The following is a 12500-nucleotide window of genomic DNA, read 5'->3' as shown; positions in this document are numbered from 1 at the left end:
CTTCTTCCTATTATCTTTTGTTTGTTTGTTTTTGTTTTCTGTTTTTTTGTTTTGTTTTGTTTTTCGGAGACAGGGTCTCACTCCACAGCCCTTGCTGTCCTGAAACTCACTCTGTAGACCAGGCTGGCCTTGAACTCAGAGATCTTCTTGCCTCTGCTTTACAAGTGCTTAGATTAAAGGCATGTGCTACTATGCCTAGATATTTTTTTAAAAAAAAACTAACTACATTTTTTTTCACTGTGTGTGTATGCTGGAAGACCCATGCACAAATCCATGCACACATGCACACATGCCACAGTGTATAAGTGGAGGTCACAGGACAGCTTGCAGGAGTCAGTTTTCTGCTTCCACCATGTGGGTTCATGATATCAAACTTGGGTTTTCAGGCTCAGTGGCAGGCACCTTTCTTTACCCACTGAGCCATCTTGCCAGTCTTTGACTGTTTTATGAACACTTGCATTACACGCTATGACAACCTGGTGGCATGAACCTAAGATTTACAAAGCAAAAACATCCAGAAAGATTGAGGGGCTGGAGATGACAGATATGGACAGGAGGAAAGCCGAGGGGGGCTGAAAACAAGGCACTTAGTGGAAGGCTGTACTGGAGCAGCCAGGAGCCCTCTCTTCCTGCGAAGCGGTGCTCAGCCACCTCTGCTTCACCCTATGCCTCTGCTCCTTCTGTGAACATCTGGCCTTTAAAAAAAAAAAGACTTCAATGTCTTTAAATCTACTTTCAGGCCGTGAACCATTTTCATTATCTTTTCATCCTGGGAGGACCAGACCCTTTTTCTGGATCCTCTTCTTTGAGATGTCAGCAGTGAAGTTTATTCCAGCTTCACTACACAGCTCTTTCTCTCCTAAGCCACCAATCGTTGTTGATGCAAATGAGCAGACAGAGCAAGCTTTAGAGGTCAGAACAGAAAGAATTTCATCTTGGACTGCTTATCTGGTTTCCTGTGTTTTCTGGGGGATAAAAAGGATGGATGTCTACCTAGCTGGTGTGGTGATTTGGATGAAAACGCCCCCATAGACTGACAGGGAGGGGCACTACGGCACTATTAGAATGTGTGGCCTCGTTGGTGTAAGTATGGTTTTGTTAGAGGAAGTATGTCACTAGGGTTATCTTTCGAGGCCTCAGATGCTCAAGCCAAGCCCAGGTCTCTCTCTCTTCCCAGTGCCTTTGGATCTGGATGCAGAACTCTCAGCTACCTCTCTTGTACCCCATCTGCCTGTGTGACACCATGCTTCCCACCATGACGATAATGACTAAACCTCTGAACTGTAAGGCAGCCCTAATTAAATCATTTCCCTTTGTAAGAGTTGCTGTGGTCATGGTATCTTTTCACAGAAACTCTAGCTAAGACAGTTGAATTATCGTTGTTAACGTTAGGTCAAGCATGCAAACCACCCAGCACAATGTCTGAGGAAAGATTTTCATAACGTGTAGCTTTCATCAACCACGGTCACTCTTGATGTCTTCCTTCCTTGGACAGGGACCTAGAGTAAGAGCTTAATCGCTTGGCCGAGTGCATACATCCTCTTCTTCACCTTCACACACCAATTTATTTCCATCTTCTTCGAAGGCTTTACTTTAAGTTCCTCTGCTCCTTTCTGAAACTCCGTAGTTCCTCCTAGCTCCAAATTTAACTCAATAGACCTTACTGGCCAGTACTATATACTACTACTCTTTTTAAAAAGGAAACTTCTCATCGAACACAGCATACACAAAAAAGCACAAGCCATAACTATGCAGCTTGGTATAGTTTCAAAAACAGAACCCGCTCACCCAGCAAAATGAAGAAACACAATATTATCCTCTTTTGGTTACCACCCCTTCTCAAAATGAAATCATTTCCCTAACTTTGAACGCCATAGGTCAGTTTTGCTTGTTTTGGACTTTACAGCAATCAAATCAGGCATGGCACAATGTACTCTTGTGTCTAGCTTCTTCTGACAAATATCACTTTTATGAGAGTCACTTGTTTTGTAGTTTGTATCTGTGGGTTGTCACCTCTCATTGTTATACAATGTGTGTATTGTTTCACTGTTGAATGTGCTGCTAGCTTCCCGTTTATAGCCTCATGGCAGGAACAAGCAATGTCTTTCTGAGCCTTCTCTGCATGGCTCACCGTCCTACATGGTTCACCCTAGGAAGCGCTGGACTGGAGAATGCTATAATTATAATGTCTCCCCCCAAAACTCATGCTGAAATCAGTTGAAATTTTATTGCTGTTTTAACACTATTAAGAGGTAAAAGCACACAAGCTACAAGAGGTTTGGAGAGCCTTAGCCTGCCAGGTTTGACTGTGTCAAACAACCAGCTAGCCCATAGCTAGCCATCCTTATTCAAAAGGGGCTATGTTACCACCTGACGTCTTGAACACATTCAGTATTGGTTTCTATTGTAGTTATCTCTTTCCTCAGTTGATTATTGACTGTGAGTCAGCAGAGATCCGGCCTTAAATCTAATTATATCGTAAGTAACAAGTACTGTGCTGTGTGAAGCACAACCCAGAAAAGCGCACGTAGGAGTGAGGTGGTACATGGCTCTGGGCAAGCAAATTAGGTTGTGGAGAAAAGTCTGACTCCAACAGGATCTCTGGTCTATACTTAGGTTGTCCTATGCCCCAGTTTCTTTCCATTCCCCCACACCATGGGGCCTTAGAGCGATAAGATTCACTCTTTTGTGCTAACAGTCAAATTTACATAGAGTCAATCCCACAAAATTATGTGCTAACACACGACAAAGAAATTTCTATAGAAGACGGGCACTGAGCAGGAAGGTAGCGTGCCTCACCCTTACCAGACAGACAGACAGGTCTGAGTGTGGGTGAAATCCAGTTTCAGGGACAGAATGCAGTCTTGGTTGTCACACTCCCTCATTTCTGGAATATCCTACTGGCTATTGCATTAGAATCTTCCAGGGAACCAGCACCCATTTAAGAAAATTTTGCCAACTATCTTTTTATGTATGTATGTATGTATGTATGTATGTATGTATCCATGTATGCATCTATGTATATATCTATGTACATATCTATGTATATATCTATGTATGTGTCTATGCATGTATCTATGTATCTATTTACATATCTATCATCTCTCTATATAAATCTATATATCTACCTATCATTTAATCTATCTATATAAATCTACCATCTCTCTACCTATCTATTCATCTATCCATCCATCCATCCATCCATCCATCCATCCATCCATCCATCCATCCATCCCTTGCCTTACCTACCTACCTAGAAGAATGAAAAGCTGTCCCCACAGAGATTTTGTATGATCAAGGCAAGCGTAACGACCTATCTGCTCTCACATTAACGCTCACTCCCCCTCCACAGGCCAACTTCAGCAAGGCAAGAGGGCGCTGTCTATTACATGCATGTGAGTCCTGGAGGAACAGAGGCCCGAATGCTCAATTAACCATAGCCTTTGCCACCATGCCCATCCTCAAAGAACTGCTATGACATTTATCCACAGAAGACGTGTGTCATCTGTACCTTTCTCACTGGGCACCACCGGTCCATTTTTTTTTTATGGATTAAATCTCCTGGTTTCTCCTCAAAATCCCAAACGTCCCGTGATATTTTAGATAGCATGGATATCCATCACCTGTCAGACATGGATGATGCAAAAATTGTTCTTTCTTGACCTCATTTTAAGCCAAACTCGGCTTTTATCGTTTGGGTGGGTTTGTGAGGTATTGTGCTGGAAGCCATCTGTAGGAGTTTTCAGCCATCAAACATATCAGACATCTGGGTTTGGTCTAGATGCTTACCCAGCCACGCAGAGTGGAACACATGCTTTTGAATGGCAGCATTGATTTTTAACACAGCAGCAAATTCTCAAAGGCTTCTCAACAATGAAAGAAATCCTAAAATAATAACTATTTCAGAATTCAATTTCTTGTTGGCAAAACTAAAACTAAAATTTATAGAAACATTTTTTTTAAAACAAATCTCTTTTCGTTTTTAATTTATTTTTTATCTTATGATCACTGGTGTTTTGCCATGAATGTCTGGTCCCTTGGAACTGGAGTTACAGGCAGTCGTGAGCTGCCATATGTGTGCTGGGAACTGAACCTGGGTCTTCTGGAAGAGCAGCCAGTGCTCTTAACTGCTAAGCAATTTCTCCAGTACTCATAAAAAAATTCTTATATCTAATCTGAGATAATTTCCTCTGAAATAGAACTGCTCCATCTGTGATGTTGAGAAAACGTGGCCTTTATGGTTGCAAATGTTTTGAATGCAGTTACAAGTTCAGGCAGAAGTGACACAGTTGGAAAGAAACCACAATGCAGCTAATTCCCCATCCTTTTGTTTTGTTCCCTTTTTGTTTGTTTGTTTGTTTGTTTTCGAGACAGGGTTTCTCTGCAGCTTTGGAGCCTGTCCTGGAACTAGCTCTTGTAGACCAGGCTGGCCTCGAACTCAGAGATCCGCCTGCCCCTGCCTCCCGAGTGCTGGGATTAAAGGCCTGCGCCACCACCGCCCGGCTTCCCCCATACTTTTTTTTTTTTTTTTTAAGATTTATTTACTTATTATGTACACAGTGTTCAGCCTCCATGTATGCCCTCAGGCCAGAAGAGGGCACCGGATCTCATTACAGATGGTAGTGAGCCAACATGTGGTTGCTGGGAATCAAACTCAGGACCTCCGGAAGAGCAGTCAGTGCTCTTAACCTCTGAGCCATCTCTCCAGCCCCTCCCCCATACTTTTTCAATCATCCAATTTTCATCATCTTATTACAAAATAAAGTTTCAAGACACATAAAAATAAAACAAACTCCATCCAGACAGTAAGTTTCCTGCTGCTAAATAGCCTGTCCCTGGGAAGAGAGTGATGGCCAAGAATACAGACAGACAGAGTACACTCAGAAAACAAAGAGTAGGTGTTGGGGAAGGCCTTAGGATATGACACAATAACACAGGTCTAAATGGTAGGGGAGGGAATGACCGTGCCAACAACAGGGGGGTAAGCAGCCTCTACAGAAGACAGAAGGTTGACGTTCCCACCAGGTCAGTGTGGAGAAACTCAGTGGAGAGCAGGGAGGGAAGGGAGACAGCATTAGATGGAAGGCGGGGGTGGGGTGGGGGGCTAAACCACCGCTTGAAGGAAGAAGCCGCTCAAAATCAGAGGCCGAGATTCTGACCCACATGATGAGCACAGAGGGTGACTTATGTTTACTCCTCTCGTGTCACTCATGGGAAATCAGTGACCCGGTAGTCCCAGGCACATCCCTGCGTGCAAATGCACAGTTACAGAGAGGCTCCAGATCTGGAGAGGTGGTCTGGTGGGTGAAGAACTCGTGCTTAGATACCCAGCGGTGTTCACATAAAACAAACAAACAAACCCAAGCCAGAGAAGCTCCATCAAGGTCTGCCTCGGAACCTTTGCAAGTTAAGCAATGTTTTAGCCACTGTGAATTCTGAGCTAATAACGAAAACCAACAAGCTCACTTTCACTGATACACTCCAGAGTAATAGAGAAAATAAGAATGATTTCCACTTCAGCATTAAGTTTAGACTTTATGCTGGATTACTGAGGTTCCTTTTGTAGCGAGGTCTGGCCATTCAGCTAGTTCTAAGTCTTGATAAGCTCTCTCCATCACGAGTGGAAATGTGCTCGGTAACCACAAACAGCAACAGAGTGGCACTCTTTGGATGTTTTCCCTTGATGCAATCGCCTTTCATGCTTTATGACCAGAGCAAAAGGAAAGAGACCAGGATTTCGCAGGCCAGTACTAGGCCTGGATACACACAACAGCTCTACGAAGTGATGTCATCTCCACTGTACTGACGTCCAGAGAAGCAGGCTAACTAGTGAGCGAAGCGCTCGAGCTCATTTTTACATTAATCTTTAAAGTCAAGTTGCCTGACTGAGGAAAGCTGACTAGCAGAGTGAATTTATTCACCATGGACTATATCTAAAGCTCTCGGCAAGCCTGAATTGTCCAGACCAGACTCTGTCCAAAACGGCTTCACAGGTGATACCAAAATCTAGAAACGCCGTATCTTTCCAGAGTGGCTGAGAATGTGTTTTTTCTTCCCTTTTAATTTGCTAGCATTGTGTGTGTGTGTGTGTGTGTGTGTGTGTGTGTATGACACATGTGTATGTGTGCAGTGCACCTTCGGGGAGGCCAGAGAATAACTTCGTGGAATTCTTATTCTCCTCCTACATTTACATGGCTTCAGGGATTGAATCAACTCAGGTCACCAGGCTTGCAAAACAAGCATATTTATCCATGAACCATCTCACAGGTGAAAAAAAAAAGTAGTTTTTTTTTTTTTTTTTTTGATATGGAACTGTAGAGAGTGAGCTTGGGGGGGGGGGGATTCCGATGGCTTAGATTTAACAAGGGGGTGCCCGAGGAAAACTCAGAATCGGCCCAGACGCCACAGAAATCCTAATACAGCCTTAGCCAGAACTAACGTATACCATTCAAATGGTGTAACCTGCACATCTTGCTTCTGCTTCTCAGCTAGGTGGCAGACGGTTTAAGTGGTCCTAAGAGCTGATTGGAGGCCAGGAAAAGAGCTTGGCGAGCTCAAGTTGGGTCTCCACCAGCCAGGGTCTTTAAAACATTCCCCCGCAGGCAGCTGGCTTCATATAGAAGCTCATTTAAAAGTCCAGCGGAATCCAGGAGGCAAAAATCTCTTGCACAATCCTGTTCTTGAAGCCCACACACGCTTTCACTTAGGTCTTGTTTATTTTGTTCTTTCATTCTCGGAAATGGTCGATTGATAGTGTTTTTTGGAAAGAGTTTCCCCACTAACATACTTTCGACATGCCTCCACGGAAAGCTCCTTTAAAGAAAAACACGTGGTGGGTGGAACTATCTGTCTTCCTCAGGAGTCATTTTGCAAGTAACTAATTATGTCTAATTTTTTCAGATGTCACTAGTATACCAACCGAACAAAGGATTCTCTAACTCAGCTTTGTAGTGGCTTCCAAGGCTGACCTCTTTTCTCTCTTGATGAGGGATTGTTTGGCTGAACTTTCCTGTTTTAACAACTTGACCACCAGCCAAGGGACAGGGCCTGTTTCCTCTCTTCCTCCACCCCCCAGGCCTCATCTCTTCCCTCCTGCCACCCATCCAGGGACTCTAAGTTCCTCTGCCCTCTAGCTACCCAACCGTCTTGGGAGTCGGAGCTGAGGATGCCTACACGGTGGAAGCCGGAGGAAGGTTCTCCGCCTTGGCCTTTGCCCCGGGTCGGGCTCTCGGAAGGCGCCCAGCCAGAAAAATGGGTGCGGGGTGGTCTGAGCTCAGGGCATGAGGGGCGGTGAGACACCAGCCGGGGTGGGAGCGGGAAGTCTGCGCCCTTGGGGGCGCGGCAGGGGCGGCTTACCCGCGACGGTGGCAGTGGCGAGGCTCAGCAGCAGGAGCGTGGAGAGCGCAGCTTGGGGCATGACTGCGCGGCGCCGAGAGCGGGCCGAGGGCGGCGCTTGTCGGGCGTGCGGAGCTCTGAGCTCCGCCGCGACGCCTCCCACTCGAGGCGGGGGAGTAGAGGCCAGGGTCGCACAGCTGGGACGCCCAGAGTCCCAAGCGGCTGGCGCGCTGCAGGCTCCAACTTCTCTCTTTTAAAGATAAACTTTTCATTTGGACTAAATAATCGCAGACTTTCTAAAATGTTGCAAAATGAAATTCCTGTAACCCCTTCGGCCAGCTTCTCCAAATATTAGCAAATTACATAACATCGGGGCAATGATCGGAACCGGGAAACCACCAATGGTGGAACACGGTAGAGCCTGTGGCATTTGACAGTTACCTCTGTTCTAGGACACAATCCAGGAACAAACGTTACATTTATAGGTCATAGGTGATGTCTCTTCAATGTCTTTTGTCGAGGACTATCCTCCGCTACTCTTTGCCTTTCAGCAGTCCCCCTCCCCCCGCCGCCAAAAAAAAAAAAAAAAAAAATGCCCCGGAAAAGTTCTGATCACTCCGAAGAATGTCCTTCAGTTTGGGTTTGTCTGATGTTTCTTCTCCATAGAATTCAGTTTGTGCCATTTTGGCAAGTGTCCCACAGAAGGGACAAGGTGTGATGTACTTTGGTCATTTGCTGAAGGTGGTGTCGGCAGGCAGAACCTCCTATTTCACAAGCTCCTCCCAGTAAACTATGTCTCTTAGGAAAAAAAAAAGTCTTCATCGCTAGTTGCGCTAGCATCAAGAGTAAAGCAGAATAATGAACAGGAGGGGCTTAATTGGAATGGGAGCAAGAAGGAAGGGCTGTGTGTGTGTGTGGGGGGGGGGTAACTGGCTACTATGCGGGGTGGGGTGGCGGATTTTAACGGAGTTACCTTGCAAGAGGGAAAGACACCTCAACCTAGCAAATAAAAAAAAAAAAAAAACCATACCAGGAATGGGCTACTTCTTGAGTTGACAGATTCAGAACTGCATTGCTCTGGAGTCTGATTTCAACTTAGGGAAAGTCAAGTGTTACCAAAACAGAAAATTCCCGATGTCCTCTAGAGGCCCTGAGCAATAGACTAGGAAGGAGGTGACTGTAGTGGGCTGGTTCATTGTTGCCACTGGGGTCCCACAGAGCCCCATGAGTTAAGTCTTGGCTATCTTCAGAACTTGTTGGTAAGCCAGTGTTGCTGAAGACACCACATCCCAGAGTCACAAAACTTGGGGAACTCAAGGTGGTACGAGGCTGGAAACCTCCTCCTTACCAGTTAGCTTTCACAGTGCTGGGAGATGCTTGCTCTATGCATGACTGGAGGAGAAGTAGGTGCATGTAACACCTCTATCTCGTCCAGATGCAAATCTTGCCAGCTAAAACGATGGGCCTAGCAAAATATGCCTACGGCTGCAATAGTGGCATGAAGATTATGAAAACAACCAACCACGTTACAATTGGATATAAGGCCCACTCCATGAGATGGAACCCTTTCCTGGCACTGTGCCAAGAACCCGTGGCTACATAGGTCATAGGCCCTAAGGGAGAACACAATACTGCTTTTCTGCTAAATGAAGATAGTATTAAAGTAACTCCTAGTGGCTTATTGCTTTGTCCATATATGAGTATATCTCCCACCCTCATCCTCACAGCAGATGGTGATTAGCAGAGACTCTACAATGATCAATGTGCAGAAAATAAGAACTGTGGAGTACTTAGTGGGACTTGCATGCACATTTCCTCCCCCAAAGTTCAGGGGTCTTTGAGGAAGAAGGCCCAGAGGTTGTGGATAACACCAAGGAAACAGTGTTCTCCAGATACACCAGGAGAGATGCACATATGAACCTGCAGAGATTCTGACAGCAAGCATGAGACCTGTGGCAGCTCAAGCCAGACAAAAATCCCAGCATAGAGGGATTAGGTAGGCACACAGTCCCACCGCTAGATGAGGAGTGTTGTAGGGAGACCATTTGTTTCCTAGCTGCCTGGAAGCTCGGACCCGAAATAATCACACAGAAACTATATTACTTAAATCACTGCTTGGCCCATTGGCTCTAGCTTCTTATTGGCTAGCTCTCATATCTTACTTTAACCCATTTCTATTTATCTGTGTATCGCCATGAGGCTGTGGTTTACCGGGTAAAGTTCCGGCGTCTGTGCTACACGACTTCTCTCTGACTCTGTCTCCTTTCTCCCAGCATTCGGTTTAGTTTTCCCCACCTATCTACCCTATCAAGCCAAATCAGTTTTCTTTATTCATTAATGGTAATCACAGCATACGGAGGGGAAATCCCACATCAGAGGAGCTATTAGTGTTTGATAATTCTGAGAAAGGGAGAGTCCATTTTCTTTAATGATGTGATACCCCCACCTCAGTTGGTCAACCACAATCTAGGGCAGGCCTCACTCCCAAGAATGGTAGGGCAACACCAATTGGGCTCAGTGGTGTGGGTGTGAGATAAAGGAAATTGGGTGGAAAGGGAAGGGAGAATGGGAGAGGGGAATGATTATAATCAAAACACATTGTATGAAATTCTCAAAGAATTAATAAAATGTTTTATAAAGTACATTTGCTTGTCTGTGATAGGACTTGCTATGTATGTATCCCATTCTGGATTCATGGTCCTTGCCTCTACTTCCTTAGTGCTGGGATTACAAGCAGATTCTTTAAACTATGCTTTTTATAAATGATGCTGTTATAACTGGAACCAGAAACAGGAACTAGAACCATGCAAGGATTCGTGGGTGAGCCTCACGTCATTGGTGTACAAAATCAAGCCAAACTCAATACAAAGAAAACAAGCAACCCAACTGAAAACTAGGCAAAGTTGAAAGAGACTTCTCTCTCAAGGAAATGAGCAGACAGAAAACGAGCTGATGAAAAGACGGTATTAAATGGCCTGCCAATTAAAGCAAAAACTAAATACGACCACATACCTATTGAATGACTCAAATCCCAAAGAACGATGACAGACGGGTGGGAAGATGTGGAGCAGCAGCCTATCACTGGTGGGAACGCATACAGAATTCACCAAAGGACCTACAGGGGGCATCACAGAGCGCTAGACACAGCGTGGGCAGGTCTTCACTCCCAGCACTCCAGGCTCAGCCTCTTTGCCCAGAGTCAAGACTTTGCTTATCATTTATTTTCAGTCTTAGTAAGTAGTCAATAAAGGGTTCATGCACTAAATTCACACTGAAAACAAATCCTTCTTTTTTTTTTCTTTTTTTCTTTTTTTGGTTTTTCGAGACAGGGTCTCTCTGCAGCTTTTTTTTTTTTAGAGCCTGTCCTGGAACTAGCTCTTGTAGACCAGGCTGGCCTCGAACTCACAGAGATCCGCCTGCCTCTGCCTCCCGAGTGCTGGGATTAAAGGCGTGCGCCACCACCGCCCGGCTAACAAATCCTTCTAAAACTATTCTGTGTTTAAATATGGGAACATCTTGAGTTTGGCTCTTTTGCCCACTCACTATCCAGCAGTTCTATGGACTCGTGCAATTGAGAAAGTTCTCTTTACTACCACCCTGGGCTCCAAAGCATTTTTAATGAATGCAGATTAGTTTCTATTCAACTAATTTTCAAAGACATCTTAGATATGGACTAGAATTGACGATCCAATGAATTGGTTTAATTTAAGCTGTGACCTTATTCAGCAGGGGTTTTGCCTTATCATTTGAACTAAAGGAAGGCATGTTCTTCCCTTAGGCAACTCTGGTACACACTGCCTCTCTTTTCTTGCTCAGACACAAGACTGATTACTTATTGCCTTTGTGGAAGGATGCAAAATCCACTGAAACCGTTTTTCCTGCATCACTCGGCATCTTCCCCTCTAATCATACCTCCCACCTTAAGTGTTTGTCTCCAACTTATCTCCTCGCTGGTCTCATTCCATTTATCTTCTGCCCCCTTCCGTTTCTCCCTTTTATTCCCATCAGTCTCCACCTGGTTCTTCTGCTGCATCACCCAGCCAGCTCTCAGCCTGGAGCCTCTTTTGTCTTCAACCCCCTCCCCCCGCCCCCCGGCCAGGTATATTGCAATAACTAAGGACTACAAGAGCAAGTCCATCCTTCCAACATTTGTCATTTCCAATGCATCCGAGTCCTAGATCCCTCTTCTGCCATCCTCTCCTTTTTACCATGTTCATTGTCTTCTCCCACCCCTCTCATTGTATACACCAAATTTTTATTGCTACCTTCAAGCTAGGCTTCGTCTGGTTCCTCCTAAAAACATAGTGCATTCTGCTGAACAAGAAAATGGAGGCTGTCAACTCTCAGCTAGAGACGAACATCTTTAAATGCTTATCTGCAGCACTTCCCTTGTAGCCTCAGAGAGGAAGTCATGGTTCCTCATCACAGGCCAGCCCAGTTCCTCTTTCTATGATTTGAGAACCACCCTTCTTGGGTCCTCTTCTCCAAAATTGTCTTCCATTGATGACTCCCCCTGTCTCCTCTGCATCACCCACTGTTTTATAAAACTGAGTTTTTCCTTCCTCCTGTCTTCTAAACACGTGGACCTACCATGATGATGCATGTTTGTACTTTGAACACTCAGGAACCGGGAGGATAAGGAGTGTGAGATCAACCTTGGCCACATAGTGATAGTCTTTCCAAAGGAACCAAGGGCTAGGTTTCTAGGTCAATTGCAACACATATGTGTAGCATGCACAGCTAAGTAACTGTATTCTGTCCTTATCATTACAGAAACAAGACTTTATTTTTCATCTCTTTTGGGAGGAAAGGAGAGAGAGAGGAAGGGAGGGAGGGAGGGAGGGAGGAAAGGAGGGAGGGACAGAGGGAGGGAGGGAGGGAGGGAGGGAGGGAGGGAGGAAGGGAGGGAGGGAGGGAGGAAGCCCTTAAACCTACCATGGACCAGTCTTCTCCTTCTATGGCTAACTCCACCAGATTTCGTAAACAACTTTCTCAAAATAGATCCCCTCAGAATACTTCCATACTTTTATTATATTTCTCAATTTCTCCCATTTCCCAATTCTTTATTTTCCGCTCACTCCATTCTACTTTCTGGACTCTGGCTCCACTCTGCTGCTGGATTTCCACCAGCTAGGATGGCCAAAGGTTTCCCAATTGCCACACTC

The 12500-nt window shown here is 45.2% G+C and overlaps 1 protein-coding gene across 1 annotated transcript in view; it reads right to left on the bottom strand.

The window, feature by feature from the left end:
• The window catches only part of Cd302 (CD302 molecule), a 30490-nt gene extending 22877 nt beyond the window's left edge, over positions 1-7613 (bottom strand). The window contains exon 1 of the mRNA XM_038336389.2: positions 7357-7613. Within this exon, the coding sequence (XP_038192317.1) occupies positions 7357-7417 (61 nt within the window). The 5' untranslated portion in view covers positions 7418-7613. The remainder of the gene's footprint in view (positions 1-7356) is intronic.
• Between the last annotated feature and the right edge of the window lie 4887 nt (positions 7614-12500).

The sequence above is a fragment of the Arvicola amphibius genome, chromosome 7 (genome assembly GCF_903992535.2).
Source record: "Arvicola amphibius chromosome 7, mArvAmp1.2, whole genome shotgun sequence".
Classification (NCBI taxonomy): domain Eukaryota; kingdom Metazoa; phylum Chordata; class Mammalia; order Rodentia; family Cricetidae; genus Arvicola; species Arvicola amphibius.
The sequence above is the reverse complement of the archived record's forward strand: the minus strand, read 5'-3'. Positions and strand labels throughout refer to the sequence as shown.